Source organism: Solanum stenotomum, chromosome 10 (genome assembly GCF_019186545.1).
Source record: "Solanum stenotomum isolate F172 chromosome 10, ASM1918654v1, whole genome shotgun sequence".
Taxonomy (NCBI): Eukaryota; Viridiplantae; Streptophyta; class Magnoliopsida; order Solanales; family Solanaceae; genus Solanum; species Solanum stenotomum.
Window position 1 is genome coordinate 38,472,115 of NC_064291.1, and position 23,969 is coordinate 38,496,083.

The 23,969-nt window shown below is 35.1% G+C and overlaps 1 protein-coding gene across 4 annotated transcripts; it reads right to left on the reverse strand.

The window, feature by feature from the left end:
• Positions 1-246: 246 nt before the first annotated feature.
• Positions 247-23,419, reverse strand: LOC125841710 (nuclear ribonuclease Z-like). 4 transcript variants are annotated; one of them, XM_049520880.1, is made up of 9 exons: positions 23,330-23,419; positions 21,639-21,742; positions 2,708-3,036; positions 2,529-2,599; positions 2,211-2,306; positions 1,860-1,973; positions 1,159-1,227; positions 937-1,011; positions 247-395 (listed from the first exon to the last, which is right to left on the reverse strand). In XM_049520880.1, exons 2-9 carry the CDS (start codon positions 21,713-21,715, stop codon positions 321-323), a joined length of 906 nt encoding a protein of 301 aa, XP_049376837.1. In that variant the 5' UTR covers positions 21,716-21,742; positions 23,330-23,419; the 3' UTR covers positions 247-320. The 4 variants fall into 4 exon arrangements, with proteins under 4 accessions (XP_049376837.1, XP_049376835.1, XP_049376839.1 ...); XM_049520878.1 differs by lacking the exons at positions 21,639-21,742; positions 23,330-23,419 and adding an exon at positions 6,137-6,279 and having other exon boundaries at positions 2,708-3,140; XM_049520882.1 differs by lacking the exons at positions 21,639-21,742; positions 23,330-23,419 and adding an exon at positions 6,015-6,037 and having other exon boundaries at positions 2,708-3,140.
• Between the last annotated feature and the right edge of the window lie 550 nt (positions 23,420-23,969).

Sequence of the window (23,969 nt, forward strand, 5' to 3'; positions counted from 1 at the left end):
ATTTTTATGAGACTTCCAAGTAATGAATCTTACTAAGGTCTTAGACATTTTCACTCCCAATAATATCCCAATGCCCCAATTCCATTTAAAGTCACTGGTATTGCAATAATAAAATAAAATAAAATAAAATCCAGATATCCCCCGAGGACCAAAATAAATCAGATTGAACTGGCTCTGGCTTAGTTTTAAACTATTACTACAAGCTAACTTCCATAGCAAAAATTTTCTTCATCACTACTGCTCTTTGTGAAATCAGCCAAATCATAGGGGAGGGGAAAGGAAAAGGAAATGTCCACCAGATAAGTAGATTTGGCGTTGCATCAAAAGCCTTCTGTAAGCGCAAAAACTCTGCCTGCCAAAGGCGGAGGTATTGCAGAAATAGCCTCCTCAATAACCTGATAAGTGAATTTTTTTTGTTAGAATGGTATAAAAGCAATGAAACAAGATGGTCCTAGAATTAGATACTTCCCCTACTGGGGGGGAAGATCGATTAATTGGTAAACCTTAAGAACATGAAATGGTAGGAAGCCACACTTTCCTAACACACAAATGATGATAGGGTTCCAAAATGATGTACAGAAGCACTAATGTTGTAAAAATATGATAAAAATTACTAAATTGCATGTTACTAATTGGTTTTTGGGAGAATGAAAATAGTCCACAAGTAGATAGTTACGAACAACACAGTGAAGACAGACATAAGAAATTAAACACGGTTGAATTCCATTTCTATCCTATTTACCAACTTTCCACAAACCAGAATAGTACAGAGAGTAAAAATTTGAGACTATGCCATCCCGTGAACGAGAAAATATTGCTGGACTGCTTAGGGAAGCTCAACCAGAGTAGTTTCTAGAAGTTCTGAATCTACGACACTTGGTTAGATTTGGTGACAGCTTGGTGTGTGCATCAAGAGAGAGAGAGAATCAAACTTACATCCAACTGATAGCGGGCCGAAAAGTGGATTAAAAGGATGGCTTTGTTCTGAAACATGTCTGCGAAATTGATAATCTGGTAGGATGTCATCAACGCATAAAGAAAAGTATATCAGACTTCTAATAATTTTATAGCACATTCAGGATTTTATTTTTCTATCTTCCAGTAAAATATTGAGGTTAATCAAAAGAGATTATCAGGAATTAATGCAAAAAGAATCACCTCAGACAGATGAGTATGTCCATATTCTCTTGCATTATCTGCTGTCGTTTTGTCCTCCACATAAGTGCTCTGGAGAAGAATCACAAGGAAGAACTTAAATCTCTGGAACCAGTAATGTTGAAAAGGCAAATTGAACTAAAGATCTCCCCACTGCCAATTCTACTGTACCAGCTATGATGTTATTTACATAAAAGTAAACACAAGTAACGATGCTCTCCAAGCGTAAGTTATTACTAAGAGAGTAATAGGCTAATTAGTTAATCCAATTGTGTCGTTGTCATAAGGATAAGTGATCATACTAGACGGCAACTTTGTTAACTCCATAAGTTGATGAATTCATGTTGTTGATATTGTTGGATTATACAAAAATGCATAGGAGACCTCCTAAAAATTAACTCAGGAAAGTGTCATAAGTTGAAGATGACACGATAGGCAGTAAGGATGTTAAAAATCAAACAGTGGTCCTCAAGGCCTTATGTCATGCTCCTTGGAGTGTTTGGTAAAATTTAAGAAAGATACTGGAGTCATTGGATGTCCAGATAGTATATATTAGATAGACCAGAAGTAGAAGAGCCACATAAACCTCATTCTGAAAATATTCTTTCAAGGGAGGAAAAAATGGCTACAACGAGTCGTGGAAATTGAGCGTCATGTTTCAGACGAGGTACATTTTTGGCAGGTGTTGAAATCAGGGAATTTACCTCCATTATGAGGATTTTTGCCCTCAAAACATCAATATTTTTGGGATCCTTAATGAAGTCTGACATGGTATCACCTGTAAATGCAATTTCAGGTGCTGTTGAAGTGTTCGTGATCTGTCAAAACCAAAGAATCTTTGTCATACTGATATTGTGATACATAAGATATGCAGGAAGTTTGTTGCAGATGCATTCTTGTGCAAGATTATATAAAGGCAGCACAGATGCAGGGTGCACCTGTGTCAAAAAGAAATTGATCAATGTAAAAGCACCCCTTGGGTTGGAATTTAAACCAACATTAAGAAACAAATGCAATCAGATAAATTCCTAACCAACTATGATATCATGACAGACCTCCACACCTGATAACTTTAACTTCTTAATCTCATCTCCTGGAAGGCCAACATATTCTTGCTTAAGTTTCTGCTTGATTGAATATACTATATAACCCTGTACCATAAAAACCAGGTGATTAAAACCTCAAATAGACACCAGTAATATAAGAAGAGATCAAAATGCAAAGGTCCTAACATCCGACTGTAGCAGTTGCTTCCTCTCGTAGAAAGTACAAAGCACATTTTTTGGATCGAATCCACTTAATACCGGCAAAAAAGAAGAATGGGCAGGGAAAATAAGCAATTGAAACTCAGAGCATTAAGGAAAGTACTCAACCTGGCTAGGAATGACATGATAAGTCTTAAATGCTCTAACTTTAAGATCCTTCCTCAAGTAGAATTCTTCTCCTGTGTATGCACAAACACATATTCACTTAAATTGTGAAATTAGAGCTAACTCCAACTTTGTAATAACTAATTAGGAGAGCTATATAATCAATACAAGAAGATTTTTACCCACATCCAACCCAATCAAAGTATGGTTCAGTTCTGAGTGATCCATAGCTCGGTGAGCTTCAAAAAGCTTCTCTATACTTTCTTTGATTACTTTTGGTACAATAATAGTAGGAGGTCTCATTCTGTAAAGGGAACGAGTCGCAACATACATAGGTAGTCCTCCTATGTGGTCCATGTGGCCATGAGAGATGAAAAGGAACTGCTGAGAGATGGCACGCTGAGGACACTTGCCAATATCAAAGGCTAAGTTAAGCGAGGGAACTATTATGCACGTCTCATGACCTGCTATTGATATCCCTTCTAGCGAGTATCCTTCAATCTGCAAGCCCCTTTCCCTCTTCTGGCTACTGTTACCCCTCCGATTTGAGTTGATCGATTCAGAATATTTTGTTGTTTTAACATCCATTTTGCATAACACTGATGGACTTCAACTCTGGAAGAGATTAGAACAGAGGGGAGGATAAAATAAGACTTTAGGACACTCTACACTTCCTTTTTTAGTTAATGATACAAGTAAAATGTAAATATTAGTAATGAAAGCCATTCAGTACGAAACTAGTACTGAAACATTACAAAGTAAAGGAATCCTTTATATCTATAAGGATTCCAGAATATAAAAAATAGCATCAGTCTCATTAGAAAACTCAGCATTGCATAACACTTTTAGGACACTATACACTTTCTCACAATTAATATTCTCCCTAGACAAAAATTCACTTCTACAGAATATGTGAGATATTAACTATCAACTTGTCTAATACACTCATCTTAGCTCAAACGTCCATTAGGGTAGATTAACTTGGATTTAAGAGGCATTTGAGATCAAATAAATATTAAGATGACTAAAAATTACACCTGGAATTTATGTAATCAGAATTATTTGGTAAATGACTTAAAATTCAACATTTCCACCCATGTCCCTAATACAATGATAAATAGACTCATAATTCTACTTTCTTAAACTATGTATCAAATCAAAACCAGACAAACAAATTGAAACGGTCAAACGGATTGTGAACAATTATACAAACTTCAACATTTGTTTAATACAATTCTACACATAAAAATAAATTACTTGTGATACTCATCATTAAGCTCAATTAAATATTACTCCTAGTTTTTTACCAATTTACAAGAACAAAAAAATCATGAAGTACCAAACTGCTTGAATAAATAGAATCGATATTAATCATTAGAAAGAGATGAGGGTAGAGCCTTACAGTATACAGTGACGAGGGACGAAGGAGAAGCTTTGAATGTAAGTTGGTTGCCGCAGGTTGATTTGAGGTGTTTTTCCGGTAAGGATTTCCCGGCGAGGGTAGGTGAGGGTAGAGCCTTATAGTATACATTGACGAGGGACGAAGGAGAAGCTTTGAATGTAAGTTGGTTGCTGCAGGTTGATTTGAGGTGTTTTTCCGGTAAGGATTTCCCAGCGAGAGTATGGGACTAGGGCAGAGGTCTCTAATGCGGAGGATGAAGAGGGGTTTGGGTTTTTGAGGGTAGGTGATGGTAACATTAGCACCTCAACTCAAGCTTATGGATGAACTCTATCAAATTGCATAAAACTTTGAAGCTAGCTTAAAACATGAACCCATGATAAAAGTTTGTTTACTTTACAGAATATTGAGTCAAAAATGCATTATATTTGAATAAATTACTACTAAAGGGTGCTACTTCTTCAAAAGAGAAAAGGTCAACAGAGCTAAATAACAAACAAATTGATATCATATTTACTATATTCATTCTTAGTGTCTTGCTTTAGTGCATTAAATACCAAACAAGTAATTGATTGGTTTCTAGACACTTCCCCACAGGTATTTACACAGTCCCACAAGAGAGTTATTCTACCATGTCCGAGTTTATTACCCAAATTTGTAAATTGGAGAATATGACACTGGTGCGGCATCAAAAGTGAGGCCGTGCAACTAAGTAAATTAAGTATTGATAGATCAATCAATCTTTGCCAACATCATACCCTCCAAGTAAAAAAAACACTAAAATCTATGTGGGTTGCATGTGACTGTCTAAGAAGGAACATAATGTTTGAAACTCCAACACAAAGTGATGGGAAAGGTGTATGCACCCCAAAGTATAATCAAGTCCTAACTCAACCACCTGACGAAAATGACTCAAAACGCGAATTTAAGCTTAAGAGGAAAAAAGGGCAGCCCTGTGTAAGGTTCGGGGAAGGGCAGCAACCCAAGAGGTGTGATGTAGACAGCCTAAACTAATTCAAGCATTAGTGGTTGCTTCTACGGCTCAAACTTGTGACCTATGGATCACACAGAGACAACTTTAGCGTTGCTCCAAGGAGCAAAGGAAACCATTAAAAAGAAATTACGACCATAAGTTGAAGATATAATACTGAAATGATTGGAGATTAGTGCAACAAATTTCAAAAATCATGTTCTAACTGAGATAGAGAGGACATCCCAAACATCTTAATGAGCATACTTACTATGAAAATCAAACGATAAGTCCACTACTATAACCAACAAAAATTGAGAGAACTTTGAAGAAACATAATGAATAAAAAATACATGTATGGTTCAACCCTGAAACTGAATCAACCGATAATGCTCTATCCGCATCCATAATCGAATTCGAGGAAACCTCCCTCGTACAACACTTATAGCCATACTCCCTGCAATTACCTCTATCATGACATACTCCTCCATTTCTCCCAATTCCACCACCTAATGAATTTCTCCTCCTCAAAATAGGTACTTGAATTCCCAAAAAATGAACCACTCTTCCATCCTTCTCACTATAAACAAGACACTTATGAAACAACACCCTTTCCAGGACCTAGCAAGAAAAGCTAAAATTCAAAAATATAATTTACTATGATAGGTTCAAAATTCCAACAACATTTGCCCATCTCTGATGATGCCTATGTTTCTCTGTATAGGTGTCGACTCAAAGAACAAGGGAAGGGAAGGAGAAAAATGAGGTTTCAGCTCGGTTTTAGGTTTGGCCGATTCAAACTCAAAAACATGTGCAGGGAATCGGAGGATAGCATTGAAGCAGTCACAATTATTTGGGTCTTTCATTTCCCAACTTTGGTTTTTACTGTTTGCTTCACTAATTAATTTTCCGATGGGTTTTATTTTTGTCATCGTGTTTCTGTATTTCACTGTTAATTTCATGCTATGCATTTTTGTTTTCAATTGAAACTATAGGCAAGCAAGATAAAACTCAGAAATACAAACAACTAAGCTCCAAAATCCAGCAAAGTTCAAAGTCAAGACAAGAGGAGTTAAAGAAGACGGAAAAGAAAGCCAAAATCGAAGAAATCCAAACCCACCATACAAAGAAAGCACCAAATATTGCATCCACCAAGCCAAAATCGAAGAAACCCAAACCCAATACAAAGGAAGCATCAAATATTGCAGCATCAAAATGAATTCAAGTGTAAATTATGCTAACCTGGACACAACTATGAAGGAGAAGAGAAGAAGAGGAGAGAGCAGATGGAGATGGCCGATGGTTAACAAGGGGGGAGGCGTTAGAATTGATGCAGAAAAGGGAAAGGACAGAAATAGCCTTCAACTTCAGTGTTTTTATGGAAAAGCACACGCGTTGACGGAGAAGCGTGTGCTATTCCCTCTCCTTATATAGTTAATGAAGCGTCGCAACAATTAAAGCTGTTAAAATGGGCCAGCTCAACCCTATCCCACCCAAGCCTCGCGGGCCAAAGAATTTGATAAGTTGGGACGAGCCGGCTCTTCATTTCAAAGGGCTGTAAAATGGTCAACTCAGTCCAACCCCAGAAGGGTTAAGGGCTGGGGCGGGCTGACCCTTTATTTTTTTATGTCAAATCAATGTCACAAACAGTAACATTGTTTTAATAATTCTAAATAAAATCTAGCAATAAATATTTAAAGAAACAAATAATAATCTCTTAAGTAAATAATATCTGAAAAATAAACTAGTAAACCAAAGAACACTTCTGACTAAAACTTTAGTTAGCAATACATAATTACTTTAAGTATTTTGTTAAATGAAATCAAGAAACTAATTAATTATTCAAGCCATAAAACATTTTATCAGATATAATATAAATAGTGTTTACTATCCAAGTTTTATATTCAAAACTAAATAATAAAGAAATTCATGAGGTAAGCTCCTTAGAAAAACTCCACAAACACTTATTTAGGTTTTCTAGTTTTTTATTCTTATTTTTTTAATGTTTATTTTAATTAAAATTAAATAATTTGGCCCATGGGCCGACCCCGACCCGGCCCCGATCAAGCCTCAAGGGCTAAGGGCCTAAAAGGGTTGGGCTTATAAGCCCCAATTTTAAACGGGCTTGTAAAATCCTATCCCAACCCTACCCCAATAACAGGTTGGGTTGGGCCGGCCCCATGGGCTAAGCCCTTTTTGACGGCTCTAGCAAGAATGAAGAGAATAGAAATTAGGGCTAATAGGTAATGAAATCGGGTTAATGGGTCTTTATTTTACTAAATGGGTCGAATAGAATACTAAAGAGAAAGTAAATTTTTAATTATAATAAAAATATATACACAAGAATAGTTCAAGAAGAAAATTAATGAAGGTTTTGTTTTAGGTCTCCAAAAATTTGAGGCCTCATTAATAGTGAACTTTTATGAAAAAATATTAAAATTTTGATTAAATTAAAAATTAAAAAATTAAAAAAAATTGTCTTCTCTATAAATTAGATAATATTTTAAAATTTAAAATTAAAACATTAACATCTTCATATTATTAAATAAAGTTTTATACAAATATTATTCAACCGATTGCATTGCAAATAGATGATGAATAAAATTATTATTATGAACAAATAAAAATAAAAATAAAAATTCAAGCATATAATATAAAAAAAAAGCAAGAAAATACTAACATGATGTGGAGATTCGAGATGCCGAATAATGATGATTGATGAACAAGAACCGAAAGAAAATTGAAGAAGCTCACAACTGTACAAGGATAGGAGTCAACACTATTTTTATTTAGCTATAATTCTAATTGATGAAGGACTCAAAGGTTTTGAGTTTTATTTTAATTTTAAAAATAAAAAAGAGTAATTAGATTTTGAATGAATTAGAGTGGGTCAGTAGATTTTTAATGAACTGTTTTGAATTTAAAACAAAAAATTAATAAATTTGAGAAAAGAAAAAAATGAAACGTGAAAAAAACAAAAAAAATGCTAATTTTAAAAAAATTAATAAATTTAAGAAAAGAAAAAAAATGAAACGTGAAAAAAACATAAAACAAATGCACCCTATTGAGGATCGACCTCATGACGTGGAGGTTAGCATGCAACGAGAGCTAGGAGCATTCTTTTGTAAGGGGTGTCCTTTTAACACTTTTAACTTTAGTTTTTTTTTTTTTTAAATAGGTATATTTCGTAAATAATTTCAACGAAGCCCTGTCACGTGACACACCTTCGATATACTTAAATTCGCCCATGTCTTCGGTCCTACCAAAATACAACTATCTAAGGTGTTTCTTAAGAAAATAACACAAACAGTGATATGATTAATGACACTAAAATATTCAAAATAATAATAATAATAATAATAATAATAATAATAATGAAATCGTGTAAAACAAATATTGCAAATTAACAAGTCATAACGAAAATGATCATAATTTAAAAGTACTAAATCATGCTAAAAAAGTTTAATAAATTTTAGTTACATGACTAAATATTAAAGGAAATTAAAATTAAATAATTAAAATTAAATTATATATTTTAATTGTCTAAACCAATGTAAAACTAAAGATCAAATATTCAATATTAAATTAGGTGACTAATCTACGCGAATTCAGCAAAGCATATCACTTATAGCCATTGAAAGCCCGTTGTGCACTATAGTTAATGCCAATGATTTGATTCAGTAATTTCCATCAAAATTTAGAAATGCAAACAAAATAACAAATAAGTGGTTATTCTACATAATATTACAAGTTAACAGAATATGAATCTCTTATAACACTCAATTCAAAGAGACAAATTAATCAATCTCATCTGGTGTTGAGTGATTTACTTTAATCTTAGCTTCTTTTATATTTTCTCTTTTACAAAATAAAAATGTTATTTTGTTTTTCCATGTTTTTCTACTGTAGTTTATAACGCTTGATTTTTTTTTAAAATTCTTTTTAGGCTTGAAATTTTACATGCCCATAAATAAGAGATGAATATATCATATTAATAGCAGTGTTGATCTAAGTTAGAGTATATTCTTTAATATGTTCACCTAGTCAATTACACAAATTTTTTTATGCAGCTTTAATTTTAAAAGAAATGGTAACGGACACTTGAGGCATTATAACATCATATTCAATTTCGAGTATTATTAATTAATTCCAATTGTTGAAATAATCAGAGATTATGAAATCTTGATTCTTGAACAACAAAGATTAAATTGTTTTATGTAGTTCAACATTCTATTCAAATAATTTTAAATAAATAACAGTAGTACTATATCAAACAACTTTTTATCTCTCTGAATTTCCACATGTTCGCTTTCTTTGTCAGGATTAGAAGTGGATGATAGTAAGCAATCTGCTTATGTCCATCAACATTAGTATATTGAATGCAATTTAAATTCAAATTTAAGTTACTACAAGCTATATAATAAAATTCAATCCTGATTAATATACTCTAAAATAAGAGCCCTGAAATTTTCCAGAATTCTTGGCTTTCTTAGCCAACGCCTTAGCCTGACCGTCTTGCCTCACCTCTTCCATTTTTTCACAAAGTCCGCCACTTCATTGAAGCTTCATTCTGCAGAAGTCATGTGAACAAACAATACTTGTAGCTCAGAATTCAACCCCCTAACAAATAGATGAACCCTCTCCTCTTCAATAGTCACCAACTGCGTAGCATATCTGGACAAAGTATGGAAGTTGGCCTCATAAGCAGCCACAGACATCCCACCTTGCTTCAAAGCCATAAACTCATCTTTCTTATGATCTCTCAAAGTTCGGGGCACATATTTCTCTAAAAACAGAGCATGAAACTTATTCCAAGTGAGTGGAGGTAAAGTCGAAGATCTGCATTCGACATAAGCTCTCCACCACTGCTTGGCCTCACCTTGAAGTTGAAATGACAAGAACTCAACCTCGTGCTGATGAACAATCCCAACTTGTGAAGCCTCTCATAGTAATCAATAATAAATTCATAAGCGTCCTTACTCTCGGACCAAGAAACACATGAGGCTTGAGCTTCAAACACGTAGTCAACATTTCATGCTCATTACCAGTCATAACAGATTCCAACAAAGGACAGAAGAAAACATCATTACCTCTAGTTCCACTCACCCCGGGGACAGCACTAGCTATAGAAGGATTAGTGGGAGCTTGAGTTGCTTGAACAGAGGGAAGCACTCCAGGACCAACTAACCCTTTCAAGAACGTCATGATCTGTTGTGCTAACACTGGATCCAAGGGAGGAACGCCGGTAGTTTCAGCCGGTACCTCTTCCCCTTGTCCAATTTCCTCAACATCTTCAACCTCAACACCCCCATCTATCTCTTTGTGGTGCGCAAGAGGGTTCTAATTTATAGTAGCATTATCAACCGGAGCTCCATCTCCAACTAGTGCTACTCTTCCACGACCTCTACCTCTAGCTCTTCATCTACCCTGCCTCGACCGCAATCTCTCGCTGCAGAGCCTTGAACTGGAACATTGATGGGAGGGACGAAACAAACACCGTTGAATCTTATATTAACCGTCTGGGGGGCAGAAGAGCGAAGGAGTTTAGATACCAATTTGTATCACCCAGATACCAATTAGACCCAATTTATAGCACGAAAGGAGACAAGAGAAAAATAGAGAGATTTTCTAAAGTCCTATAGCCCCTCGAAGAAAAGTAAAGAAATCTCCGTACCATTCTGCGAGACTCTGTTAGACTCGTTTCGGTACATCGAAATCAACGAACCTAGGCTCTGATACCAACTTTGTCATGACCCAGACCATCATGAGTGGCACACACACTTAACCTCCGGTGGGAGAACCGAAACTACAACCCAAACCAAACAACTACACAAGAATTAACACAATTACTAAAATAAAATGAAGTTCCCATAAACTTCAACAAGAATTCTAAAGAACTAACTAAACAAATGCAGAAGAAAACAACCTAGAACCTAAAAGTCAATATACCGAAACCACTAAACAAAGTAACAAGGCCTAAACGAGAAAGGTCACAACCCCAACTAATAAACTAAACATCTAAAAAACTAGTCTAAGTCCGAAATGTGGACAGAGACTCAAGAGAAACCAAAGAAGCCCGGAAGATGCTAGCTCACCGTTGAATTCGAAAGAAACGATCACATATCTTCTAATCGAGGTCTGTCAATAGCCGTCGGAAGATGCCCTGTACTCAACAAAAATAAAAGCAAGTGCAGAATCAGTACACAACCATCGTGTACTGGTAAGATCACACGGCTATCCCACTAAGTGCAACATAAATAAGTCATCACAATAATATAATCATGGAATATACCGAATATAACAATATTGTATATCATATGCTCAACAATATACAATTATCACAAGTAGTTGATCCTCTCACGAAACCTAAACCAAATTTTTTAGCAAATCAGAAAGTGGTATCCGATCCAATAGTTATGCCGGAACGTGGCAATTGATCCCATATTTATGCTGGAACATGGCAAACGATCCCAATTAGTTATGCCAGAACGTGGCAACCGATCTCATCAACACACCACAATCACATTCACAAGTATGTTCTCAATAATCATACAATCAAGGAGTGATTCATGACATATAGCCATTCATCTATCTCATTTACAACAACTGTGATCAACAATGGAGCATCCACATACATACATGCATCATAATGAAAAAATAACAAGAATACATCACACAATCATAGAATCACAACCCTACCTCGAAACAAGCTTAAAACACTAAGAAACTTGATCTTTCCCTTTCCGAATTTGTTGCGCTTGTTCGTAGTCTACAAACAATCAATATAATACGAGAAACAATAAGCAATCACTAATTATCCAGATTACTAACAATTCTACAAACCCTAAATCATCCCATGATCTCAATAGGGTTGTTTTCATCATGAATTCTAAGATCAAAACCCTTCCCCATCGATAATAACCCAAGATAATAGGTTATACGGATCGAAAAATGGATTCAGAGAGTTAAAATCTTACCTTTCGCCTTAAGAATGGTGAAAAACATTCAAAAAATTATATGTGGTCGTCTCCTAGCTCTCAAAGTCAAAAAGTACAGAATAAATACGTTTTGCGGTTTTATTAACGACTTAAGTAGCGTCGAACCCACCATAACGGCACATATCCCGCCCTAGCGGTCCTGCCAAAGCGGCCAAAAGTCCTGCCAAAATGGCTTGCACGAAACAGAGAGCTAGATCCAAAATTGCAAGATTCCCATTTCGCAACACACCCTCGTCTATTGACACTCAGAAAAATACCAATTATGCCAAGATAATTTCCAGGAGTTCTACTTGCCCGAATTCAATTCTGTAAAGTCGTACAGATTTCTTAACGAGTTATCTATCCCCTCATATAATCAAAATCACAAAAAACACCCGCAATTTCTACCAAATTTCCCCACACCTTAAAAACTTCGATTTTGTCCAAATTTGGACTAGGTTGGGGAATTGAAGTTACCACAAAAAAAGTTTTTCGACCCAAAATCTTTTCCCATTGGCTTTTCTATAACAACGGAATCGATTGTTACACTACATATAATCCTAAGATTGTTGGTATAATACCCCAGAAATTTTTTTGAGTTGAGACTCGAACCGTTCTTCGTAGTGAGTGAGATTTTTGCAAGGAATTTAAAATTTCTTGAGTATTAAGGTCACTAGAGATAGCACCTGAAGTTTCAAGAAGAACTTAAGAGAGTTCATTCATGTCATTCCTAAGAGTTTCTTAAGTTTTTGGTTAACTTCAAACAACCATCCTAGTCCTCTTTCCAACTCCATCGAATTTGCTTAATTTCAAGTTCTGAATAAAAAGTTATGACTAATTTACTAACGACGCGGAGCCAATACGAACCTCACTGCCTAGTGAAAAATCATTCCGACTCCCAGCTCGTTTTAATTATTTCTTAAAGGGTATTTTAGTCCTAAAAACCCTTAGGAGGTTATCTAAATTGCCCTAGACGAGTAGAAAATCAGTTTTCTTAAATCAAACCCTCTCATTCACTCAAAAGATTCTACGCTCAATAAAATCAAGAAACACTAAGGCTAGGGTTCATCTTTCAAGACCTTCCTTCGAGTTCTTCAAGAAGATGATTCTTTCAAGTATGTAAGCTTTCATAGTGTTGGGTTTGTTCACCCTCACTCCAATCATGTTTAATTCTCTATTTGAATTCGTTTTTGAGATTGAATTATTAAGTTCTTGAGAAATTCTGGAGTTTTAGCCAATATTGATAATCTTATTAAGTTCTTGAGGTTTGTGCTTCGTTCTTTGATAATGAAGTTCTCATTGAGTACTAGAGGTGAGGATTTGCGAATAAGATGAGTTAATTGATAGTTCCTTGTGTGGGTTTTGCTGAAGTTGTTTTGGGTTAAAAGAAGTCGTGAAATTTGACCTTAGAATTGTAGTAGGTGTGAGTTGATTCGAGTTTGAGAGAGAAAGCAAAGATCGGGCAAAAATATGTGCCCAGCTCCGCATCGGAGAGGTATTTTAAACATTCAGTCCCCCGAAAAGTAACCTTCCTCTCCGCATAGTGGAGAGGATACGGAGTCCACTGTCCCAAAATTTATATTTGCGATCAAAGATTTAATTCCATCTCCGCGTCGCGCCAGTGTTCTTTAATTTGGGTATTCTCTTGTTCTTATGATCAACTATCTTAACCCTTCTAAAACATTGAGAGGTACTAAATTTCGAAGCATAATCCTTGAATCCATAATTTAAATTCAAGGTAGAGTTAAGGGTTACGTTTTGAGAATTCATTCGAACATTCTAAGAAAGTCCCTTTGATCCCTTTTGAAGAGTCTTCTACAATTTCTAGTAATTTGTTTCAAGGCTTGAGTAAGTGAGTAAGAGGTTGAGGAAAATGTGTTCATGAGTCTACTTTGTCATCATGAGATCTTTCCTATAATGAACCATAACTCTTGAATTCATAAATCACATTCAAGAGAGAGTTAAGAGGAGAGTTCAAGAAAGCCTTTGAGTTCAACTGTGAATCCTTTGAGATCAACTATCGAATTAAACTAAGTTTTGAGGAAATAAGTCAGAGAATAAGAAGAGTCATATACATGCGTTCTATATTTTTTTGTAGACCATCGAGTTGAGTTGTTTCATGCCCATAATTCTGCATGAACTTCGTAAGTTGAGCATCCTTCAGAGAAGTGGTATCTTCAAGTTCTAAGACTTTAAGTGTTGAGTTCCTAATCCCTTTTGAGAAGTTTCTTTGAGTCATTGAGTTGAACATTTCATTCCCATAATCCCGCATGAACACTATAAGTCGAACAATCTTAAGATGAGTAGTATCATTGAAGTTCTTAAGTTCTATCTATGGTTACTGAAAACCTTGCATTGAGTCGTTCACGTCCATAATTCGGCATGAACCATATATTAAAAGGGCTTTTACAAATATTGTAACTTTGTTTTAAGACTTAAGCTTTGAAGTTGAGTAAAGCGTAATAGTAAAGTTTATTTTCGTTAAAATGTTATATGGGAACTAAGTTTTCCCAAGAGTAAATGTTTTCACATTTAAGATGAGAGAAAACTGAGATTTTCGAAAGAGTTTTGAGCAAGAAAGGGAACATCGATTCCAAGAGAGCTTTTAAGCTAAGTTTTGAGTAATTATCTCAAACCAAAGAAAGAGTTTTGTTTTTACAAACACATGAGCTAAGTATATTTTGGGAGTAGTATTGAGCACCGATATGGGGATGCAAGTTCATATTAATTCATGTCTCCATAAACCAGGTGGCCATCATGGGTAGAAAAGAGTCATACTTTTTAGATGATTCCTTAGTGCTTTTAAGCATAGACAAATGGATCCACTTAGTGAGTTAGATCCTATACCCCCGACAAGGTATATGACGGTCCTTGGTAGCGTGAGGTAAGACGTTGTATCACCACTTAGGCTTATAGTGGTGGTTGTCGGTTAGAGAAACTCCCACAACAACTATTTTACTTTATTATATAAGCAAAATTGAGTTTGTTATTGCATTTTCTTTAATGAACAAAGTTGTTTTTACTATTTTATAAAGCTTTCCATATATTGCATGTATATTGTTGCTTTATATTGAGATGAGTATCCAGAGTTGAGTACCCAGAGTCGAATAACATATCTTTGAGTTGAGTATCTTATCTATGAGTTGAGTAAGTTTGAGTAGTTTTGAGTATCTTTGAGTATTCCTTGAGTTGAGTAAGTTTGAGAAGAGGTAAGTATGTTTCCTTTTTATCAAGTTCAAGCTTATGTTTATGTTTTAGAATTCCCCTTACATGCTCGTACATTCCACGTACTGAGCCATTTGACCTGCATCTTTTCATGATGCCGACACAGGTATTTAGGATCATCAACAGGAGATTCGTTGATACATTCGAGAGTTCGAGTTAGCTATGGTGAGCCTCCTTGTTTTCGAAGGATTTCATTTTCAGTTTAGTCAGGATGTCGTGGGTCTTGTCTCGATTTCCATCTTTACCAGTTAGAGGCTTCATAGATAGTCAGTATAGTTGAGAAGTCTGTATTATTCATTTATTTTATTAAATGTTTTAAAGACTTAAGTTGCCTATTTTATGGCGAGTTGGATATATTATTTTTATTCTAAGTTGTTCATTTGAGTTAAAGTTTTGAAAAGTTGAGTTTATTGAATTTTATTCGATTTTAAGCTTTTGCATGCTTAAGTTAGTCTTTCATTTGTAGTTAGTCAGGATGAGGGTTTGCTTGGGGACTAGCAATGGTTTTTGAGTGTCGGCCACATCGGTGTAGACTCGGGTCGTGACAAACTTAGTATCAGAGCATAGAGTTCAAGTGTCCTAGATGTCTATGAAGCCGTGTCAAGTAGGATCTTATTTATGGTTGTGAGGCCCCCACTTCTATAAATGAGGGACTGCATACATTTAAGAAAAGTTTTCCTTCTTTCATACTCTTAATCGTGCAATAGAGCTAAATCATAGAGATTTATTAATACTCATGCGTTTCTCATATTCATTCGACTACCCTTTATACTAAAGGTGGTGGAAAAGTAAAGTCAAAGATCCTTATGGATGAGTTGTTCTTAGCAAAAGTCTTGAGAAAGTCATGAGACTCCAAAGGGGCTTGAGAGAAGCCCAAGAGTAAGTTAAGTGTAAAGTTTCAGAGTAATGCCCTCATATTCATGTGAATCTTGCATTGAGCTAAAAGCGAGTTGTACTCTTTTCCCTAAGCCTTGTTTCAGTTGCGATCCTTATGAAGAGGTACGTTTAGAGCTTGGATAAGATTTTCACATGAAAAGGGTAACATGAATGACGAGATCATGAACAATAGTAGTGAAAGTGCCCAGAGTTAGAGGAAAGTATGCAGAGGTTTAGTAATCCTAGAAAGAGAGATAGTGATGAGGCAAGCTATGTTATTATAGTCATACACCTAGTAAGATGTTGATGAAGATTTTCCCTTATAGGTAGACTAAGAAGTTATGAGTTGTGAAGATTCCATCATAGGAGGTAGAGTGTGTTTTAACTAGAAATGGGCTATGATGATGTGTCATTGTGTTGGTGATGACCAAGTGTAAGTGGTGAATAGAAGAGCTAGAGTATTCATGATGTGATAGTTCTAAGCTAGGCTTATGATCTTAAGGGAAAGCTCGTAATATTCAAAGTGTTATAGAACTAATTAGGCATTGATGTATAGTGAACGAGTGAATAGTACTCAAGTTGTGAAGGGAAATGTGATAGTAAATTATAAGTATGAATACTAAGAGGTGAGGATTGACTATTTGTCATGAATTTTTAGTGGGAGAGTGACTATTAACTTTGCATCAAGTAGTTGTAAGTTAGTATAGTAAGCGAACAATCATATTGATATTCGGGTTTAGTCATAAATATTAAGCTTGAATTCGAGATAAGTGTCATGATCAAAAGAATGAAAACATGAGGGTGATGATGTTAGTCTTGATATTTGATCTAGAAGACTTGACATAGAGTAGGTGAGGAATTGAGGTGATTAGCTGCAATAGTATGAGTGGTACAAGTGAGAGACCCTAACCTTTAGTTAAGGGCAGTGCAGTGTGGTTAAGTCACAAAAGTAACAAGAGCATTAACAGGTGTACCAAGGTGGTATGTTACCAGATGAGGTTCCAATTAAGTTATAATTTTCCATGTGTGCCTAGATAGCATAATTGAGTTGTCAATGCGGAATGGGTGCTTTCAAGTATTAGCTTTAGACCATAAGGGGAGATGATAGTATGAGGAATCAAGTCAAGTGTTGAGAATTTCTTAAGGAGTTGGTTAGTTGGAGTCCATGGAGTTGTTAGAGTACTAAGCTTGAATGTGGTGTTATTAAACTTTAGATGGTTCCTTATGTGATCCCAATGTGGTGGTAAAGAGTAATAGTTTTGGGATGAGAGTCCTTATAGAGAGGTATAGAACCCGAACATAAGGATTTGGGTTAAGCTTGAATATAGTAAGAGCATACCATTAGACTCAAACCTTAGTAAGAGTAACCCCGTTCTATACCTAGTGCAGTCATCATTCGAGGACGAATGATCCCAAGGGGGAGATATTGTAACACCCCAGAAAATTTTTGAGCTAAGACTCGAACCGTTCTTCGTAGTGAGTGAGATTTTTACAAGGAATTTAAAATTTCTTGAGTATTAAGGTCACTAGAGGTAGCACCTTAAGTTTCAAGAAGAACTTAAGAGAGTTCATTCAAGTCATTCCTAAGTTTTTCTTAAGTTTTCAAACGACCATAACTCCTAGTATAAGATGAGTTAGGTGAGAAGCAAGATAAAAAATTAAAGCCCTTCTAGTCCTCTTTCCAACTCCACCGAGTTTGCTCAATTCTGAGCTTTGAGTAAAAGTTTATGACTGATTTACTAATGACGCGCAAACCTGGCAACAGCTCCGCGATGGTTTCGGACCTCACTGCCTGGTGAAAAATCATTCCGACTCCCAGCTCATTTTAATTATTTCTTAAAGGGTATTTTAGTCCTAAAAACCCTTAGGAGGTCATCTAAATTGCCCTAAACGAGAAAACAGTTTGCTTAAATCATTCCCTCTCATTCACTCAAAAGATTCTACGCTCAATAAAATCAAGAAACGCTAAGGCTAGGGTTCATCTTTCAAGATTTTCCTTCAAGTTCTTCAAGAAGATGATTCTTTCAGGTATGTAAGCTTTCATAGTGTTGGGTTTGTTCGCCCTCATGCCAATCATGTTTAATTCTATCCTTGAATTCGTTTTTAAGATTGAATTATTAAGTTCTTGAGCAATTCTGGAGTTTTAGCCAATATTGATAATCTTATTAAGTTCTTGAGGTTTGTGCTTCGTTCTTTGATAATGAAGTTCTCATTGAGTACTAGAGGCGAGGGTTTGCGAATAAGATGAGTTTATTGATAGTTCCTTGTGTGGGTTTAGCTGAAATTGTTTTGGGTTAAAAGAATTCATGAAATTTGACCTTAGAATTGCAGTAGGTGTGAGTTGATTCGAGTTTGAGAGAGAAAGCAAAGATCGGGCAAAAATATGTGCCTAGTTCTGCGTCGCAGAGGTGTTTTAAACATTCAGTCCCCCGAAAAGTACCCCCCTCTCCGCGTCGCGGAGAGGATACGGAGTCCACTGTCCCAAAAATATATTTTTGCGATCAAAGATTTAATTCTATCTCTGCGCCAGTATTCTTTAATTTGGGTCTTCTCCCGTTCTTGTGATCAACTATCTTAACCCTCCTAAAACATTGAGAGGTCCTACATTTCGAAGCATAATCCTTGAATCCATAATTTAAATTCAAGGTAGAGTTAAGGGTTACGTTTTGAGAATTCATTCGAACATTCTAAGAAAGTCCCTTTGATCCCTTTTGAAGAGTCTTCTACAATTTCTAGTAATTTGTTTCAAGGCTTGAGTAAGTGAGTAAGAGGTTGAGGAAAATGTGTTCATGAGTCTACTTTGTCATCATGAGATCTTTCCTATAATGAACCATAACTCTTGAATTCATAAATCACAATCAAGAGAGAGTTAAGAGTAGAGTTCAAGAAAGCCTTTGAGTTCAACTGTGAATCCTTTGAGATCAACTATCGAATTAAACTAAGTTTTGAGGAAATAAGTTAGAGAATAAGAAGAGTCGTATACATGAGTTACATATTGTTATGTAGACCATCGAATCGAGTTGTTTCATGCCCATAATTCCGCATGAACTTCATAAGTTGAGCATCCTTCAGAGAAGTGGTATCTTCAAGTTCTAAGCCTTTAAGTGTTGAGTTCCTAATCCCTTTTGAGAAGTATCTTTGAGTCCTTGAGTTGAACATTTCATTCCCATAATCCCGCATGAACACTATAAGTCGAACAGTCTTAAGCTGAGTAATATCATTGAAGTTCTTCAATTTCAAGTATTGAGTTCTATCTATGGTTACTGAAAACCTAGCATTGAGTCGTTCACGTCCATAATTCGGCATGAACCATATTTTATAGTCTTTTACAAATATTGTAACTTTGTTTTAAGACTTAAGCTTTGAAGTTGAGTAAAACGTAAGAGTAAAGTTCATTTTCTTTAAAATGTTATATGGGAATGTTCCTAAGAGTAAATGTTTTCACATTTAAGATGAGAGGAAATTGAGATTTCCAAAAGAGTTTTGAGCAAGAAAGGGAACATCGATTCTAAGAAAGCTTTTAAGCTAAGTTTTGAGTAATTATCTCAAACCAAAGAAAGAGTTTTGTTTTGACAAACACATGAGCTAAGTATATTTTAGGAGTAGTATTGAGCACCTATATGGGGATGCGAGTTCATATTAACTCAAGTCTCCATAAACCATGTAGCCATCATGGGTAGAAAAGTGTCATACTTTTTAGATGATTCCTTAGTGCTTTTTAGCATAAACTAGTGGATCCACTTAGTGAGTTAGGTTCTATACTCTCGGCAAGGTATAGGACGGTCCTTGGCAGCGTGAGGTAAGACATTGTATCACCACTTAGACTCATAGTGGTGGTTGTCGGTTAGAGAAACTCCTACAAAAACTATATTACTTTATTATATAAGTAAAGTTGAGTTTGTTATTGCATTTTCTTTAACGAACTAAGTTGTTTTTATTGTTTTATAAAGCTTTCCATAAATTGCATGTATATTGTTGCTTTATATTGGGTTGAGTATCCAGAGTTGAGTACCCAAAGTCGAATTCATATCTTTGAGTTGAGTATCTTATCTATGAGTTGAGTAGCTCTGAGTTAAGTAAGTTTGAGTAGTTTTGAGTATCATTGAGTATTCCTTGAGTTGAGTAAGTTTGAGAAGAGGTAAATATGTTTCCTTTTTATCAAGTTCAAGCTTATGTTTATGTTTTAGAATTCCCCTTACATGCTCGTACATTCCACGTACTAAGCCATTTGGCCTGCATCTTTTCATAATGCAGACACAAGTATTCAGGATCATTAACAGGAGATTCATTGATACATTCGGGAGTTCAAGTTAGTTATGGTGAGCCTCCTTATTTTCGGAGGATTTCATTTACTTTTCAGTTTAGTCAGGATGTCATAGGTCTTGTCCTGACTTCCATCTTTACCAGTTAGAGGCATCATAGATAGTCAGTATAGTTGAGAAGTCTGTATTATTCATTTATTTTATTAAATGTTTTAAAGACTTAAGTTGCCTATTTTATGGCGAGTTGGATATATTATTTTTATTCTAAGTTCCTCATTTGAGTTAAAGTTTTGAAAAGTTGAGTTTATTGAATTTTATTCGATTTTAAGCTTTTGCATGCTTAAGTTAGTCTTCTGCTTGTAGTCAGCCAGGATGAGGGTTCGCTTAGGGACCAACAATGGTTCTTTAGTGCCGGTCACGTCCAGGGTGTAGACTCGGGTCGTGACAGTTGCTGACCATCTTAACTACCAAGTTAACAAGTAAGTTCCCTCTCATTTCTTCCTTTTTATTTTATTTTTCCTGTGCCATAGACCATAGTATTTTTTCAGAATTCATTCCATGTGAAAAATTGTGTAGGTAGGAACTCTTCATTCATTGGACAATTTCTCGTGTTATTATTTACGTGAATTCAAGTTTGCGTTGATTGCCTCCCTTTATTATATATTGGGCTAAGGGCGGATCTCTAAACTAAAAGTTCTAGTTAAAACATGCAATCTCTAGATCCCTTATAAATGACAACCTTAAAAAACACTAATTTAGTTAATTTAAAAACACATCTTAAAAATACTAATTTAAGTGTATTTTCAATACTAAATTACAAAATAAAAACACATCTAAATTAGCTATTTTAAAATCACATGCTAGTAAATATATTTTATTTAATTTTGAATGTTTTTAAGGTTGTCAATAATTCTAAAATGAAACTAATAATTTACATCGAGTCTATGAGTGATTAAATGGTTCAATTTTCACATATTACGTTATTCGTGGGCCTACCCTAGCAAATATATTTTATTTATTTTTGAATGTTTTATTTATTAAAAAGGAAAAAAGAATAGAGAATGGTTGTATTTGTATTGTGGCGTACTTTTTGTGACCCACATGCTATATGCTCCCAATTTCTCCTATATAAATAACCTTTCCTGCGCTTCATGTACTTCCTTGGAAGGCGCAAGACGTCTGCGTCTTACAAGACGCAAGGCGGCTGAGCCTTGTAAGGCGACATCATATTTCGCGTCTTGCGGCTGTCATTTTAATTTAGACGATGTTAATTCAACTGTTATAATGTTGCCTTTTTGGTTAAGTCAATCCAATATCAAAGGCTAAGTTAAGCAAGGGAACTATTATGCACGTCTCATGACCTGCTATTGATATCCCTTCTAGCATCCTTCAATCTGCAAGTACCTTTCCCTCTTCTGGCTACTGTTACCCCTCCGATTTGAGTTGATCGATTTAGAATCTTTTGTTGTTTTATCCTCCATTTTGTGTAACACTGATGGACTTCAACTCTGGAAGAGATTAGAAGATGGGAGGATAAAATAAGACTTTAGAAGGACACTATACACTTCCTTTTTTATTTAATGATATAACTTAACTGTAAATTTTAATAATGAAAGCCATTCAGTACCAAGCTAGTACTGAAATATTACAAAGTAAAGGAATCCTTTATATCTACAAGGATTCCAGAAAATAAAAAATAGCATCAGATTCATTAGAAAACACAGCATTGCACACCACTTTTATGACACTATACACTAGTGTTTTGGACGGCGAGAGGCGACAAGGGCCTGCCTCACCATGCGGCGAGGTGCTTGCCTTTTTGAATCGCGGCGTCAATTAATACCAAAATTTAAAAATATTTAATTGCATACATAAATATCCAAAATCTCAATAACAATAACATATATTAGCAAATTAATATATGTTATGGGGTATCTGATGCCATTGAATTCACTGTTTATGGAGTATGGACAAATAAATACTATATTTATTAGTATTAAAACTAAATTAAGTTGCATTGTTGCAAAGAAATAATTATAGAAGATTTTTTTTTAAAATGTAGGTAATGGGCAGTGGCTTCAGTTCTTCTTCATAAATTAGACTTCACAATAAAAAATAGAGGGACTGAGAGAGTACTAAAAACAGAGCAAAAGAAGAAGAGAGATTGATTTGAGAAAAGAAGAGAAGAGAGAAGTCACGACTCATGTAAGAGAAGAGAGAACTCGTAGCAGCAACAGCCGCGACTCACATCCAGTCAAACTTGCAGTAGCAGCAGTCGTCGCGAACTCTAATTGCAGTCGAGGTATTGATTTCAAGTTTCCAGTCGCGAAATGAGAAGGAGCAGTCGCGATATCAAGTTTGAAAAAATACCCAAAAAAACCCTAATTTGGTTATTTGGCTTTTAATTATTAATATTCAGACTTTTAAAAATAATAATAAAAAAGGTGACGCCTATTGCATCACCATTCCACGTCACCAAGTCACCTTGGCTCGCCTTTTTTACCTCGCCATGACTCGCCAAAAATAGGCGCAAACCCTTGCTACGCCACGATGCGCTCGCCTTTAAGAACACTGCTATACACTTTCTAACACTTCTACAGAATATGTGAAATATTAACTATCAAGTTGTATAATACACTCATCTTAACTCAAAGGTCCATTAGGGTAGATTAACTTGGATTTTAAGAGGCATTTGAGATCAAGTAAATATCAAGATGAATAGAAATTAAACCTGGATTTTTGGTAATCAGAATTATTTGGTAAATGACTTAACATAACCGCCCACCCATGTCACTAATACAATGATAAAATAGATTCAATTTTTATTTTTTTTACTTAATTAAACTTGTTTCAAGTCAAAATTAGACAAACAAATTGAAATGGAATGTGAACAATTATACAAACTTCAGCATTTGTTTAACTACAATTCTACACATAAAAAATGAATTACTTGTGATACTCATCCTTAAGCTCAATTAAACATTACTCCTAGTTTCCTACCAATTTACAAGAACAAAAAAATCACGAAGTATCAAACTGCTTGAATAAATAGAATCGATATTAATCATTTGAAAGAGGTGAGGGTAGAGCCTTACAGTATACAGTGACGAGGGAAGAAGGAGAATCTTTGAATGTAAGTTGGTTGCCGCAGGTTGATTTGAGGTGTTTTTCCGGTAAGGATTTCCGGCAAGTGTATGGGATTAGGGTAGAGATCTCCAATGCATAGGAAGAAGAGGGGTTTGGGTTTTTGAGGGGTGGATTTGATTAAAATTACTAAATTGATCCCTTATGTTTGAGGTAGGTTTAAAATAGTTCCTTAAATATATTTTTGAACGGTTTTAGTCCTTTAGTTACAAAAAGAAAAATGTTTTTGGTCTCAGTCAAATATTTAACGAACTCTAACTATTAAATTTAACGAAATTATATAAAAAAAAATGTTAAAGAGAAAAGTTGCACATAACCAACATTGACAAAATGCATTAAACCAAATTATCTTGAGTCACTTGAAAAGTTTATCGAGTATTTCTTTCAATTCGATGTTGAATTCTAAGAAACTGATCATATTTGATTTGATTTCAAATATAATAGTCTCTCTCATAGATTTTTTATTAACGCTATCTCCAATCCACCTCTGTTTTACTCTTTATTCTCTATATTTGGAGAGTAAAATAGAGAATGCCCTCTCCAACCCCCTCCATATTACTCTCTATACTCCATTTATAGAGAGGTGAATAT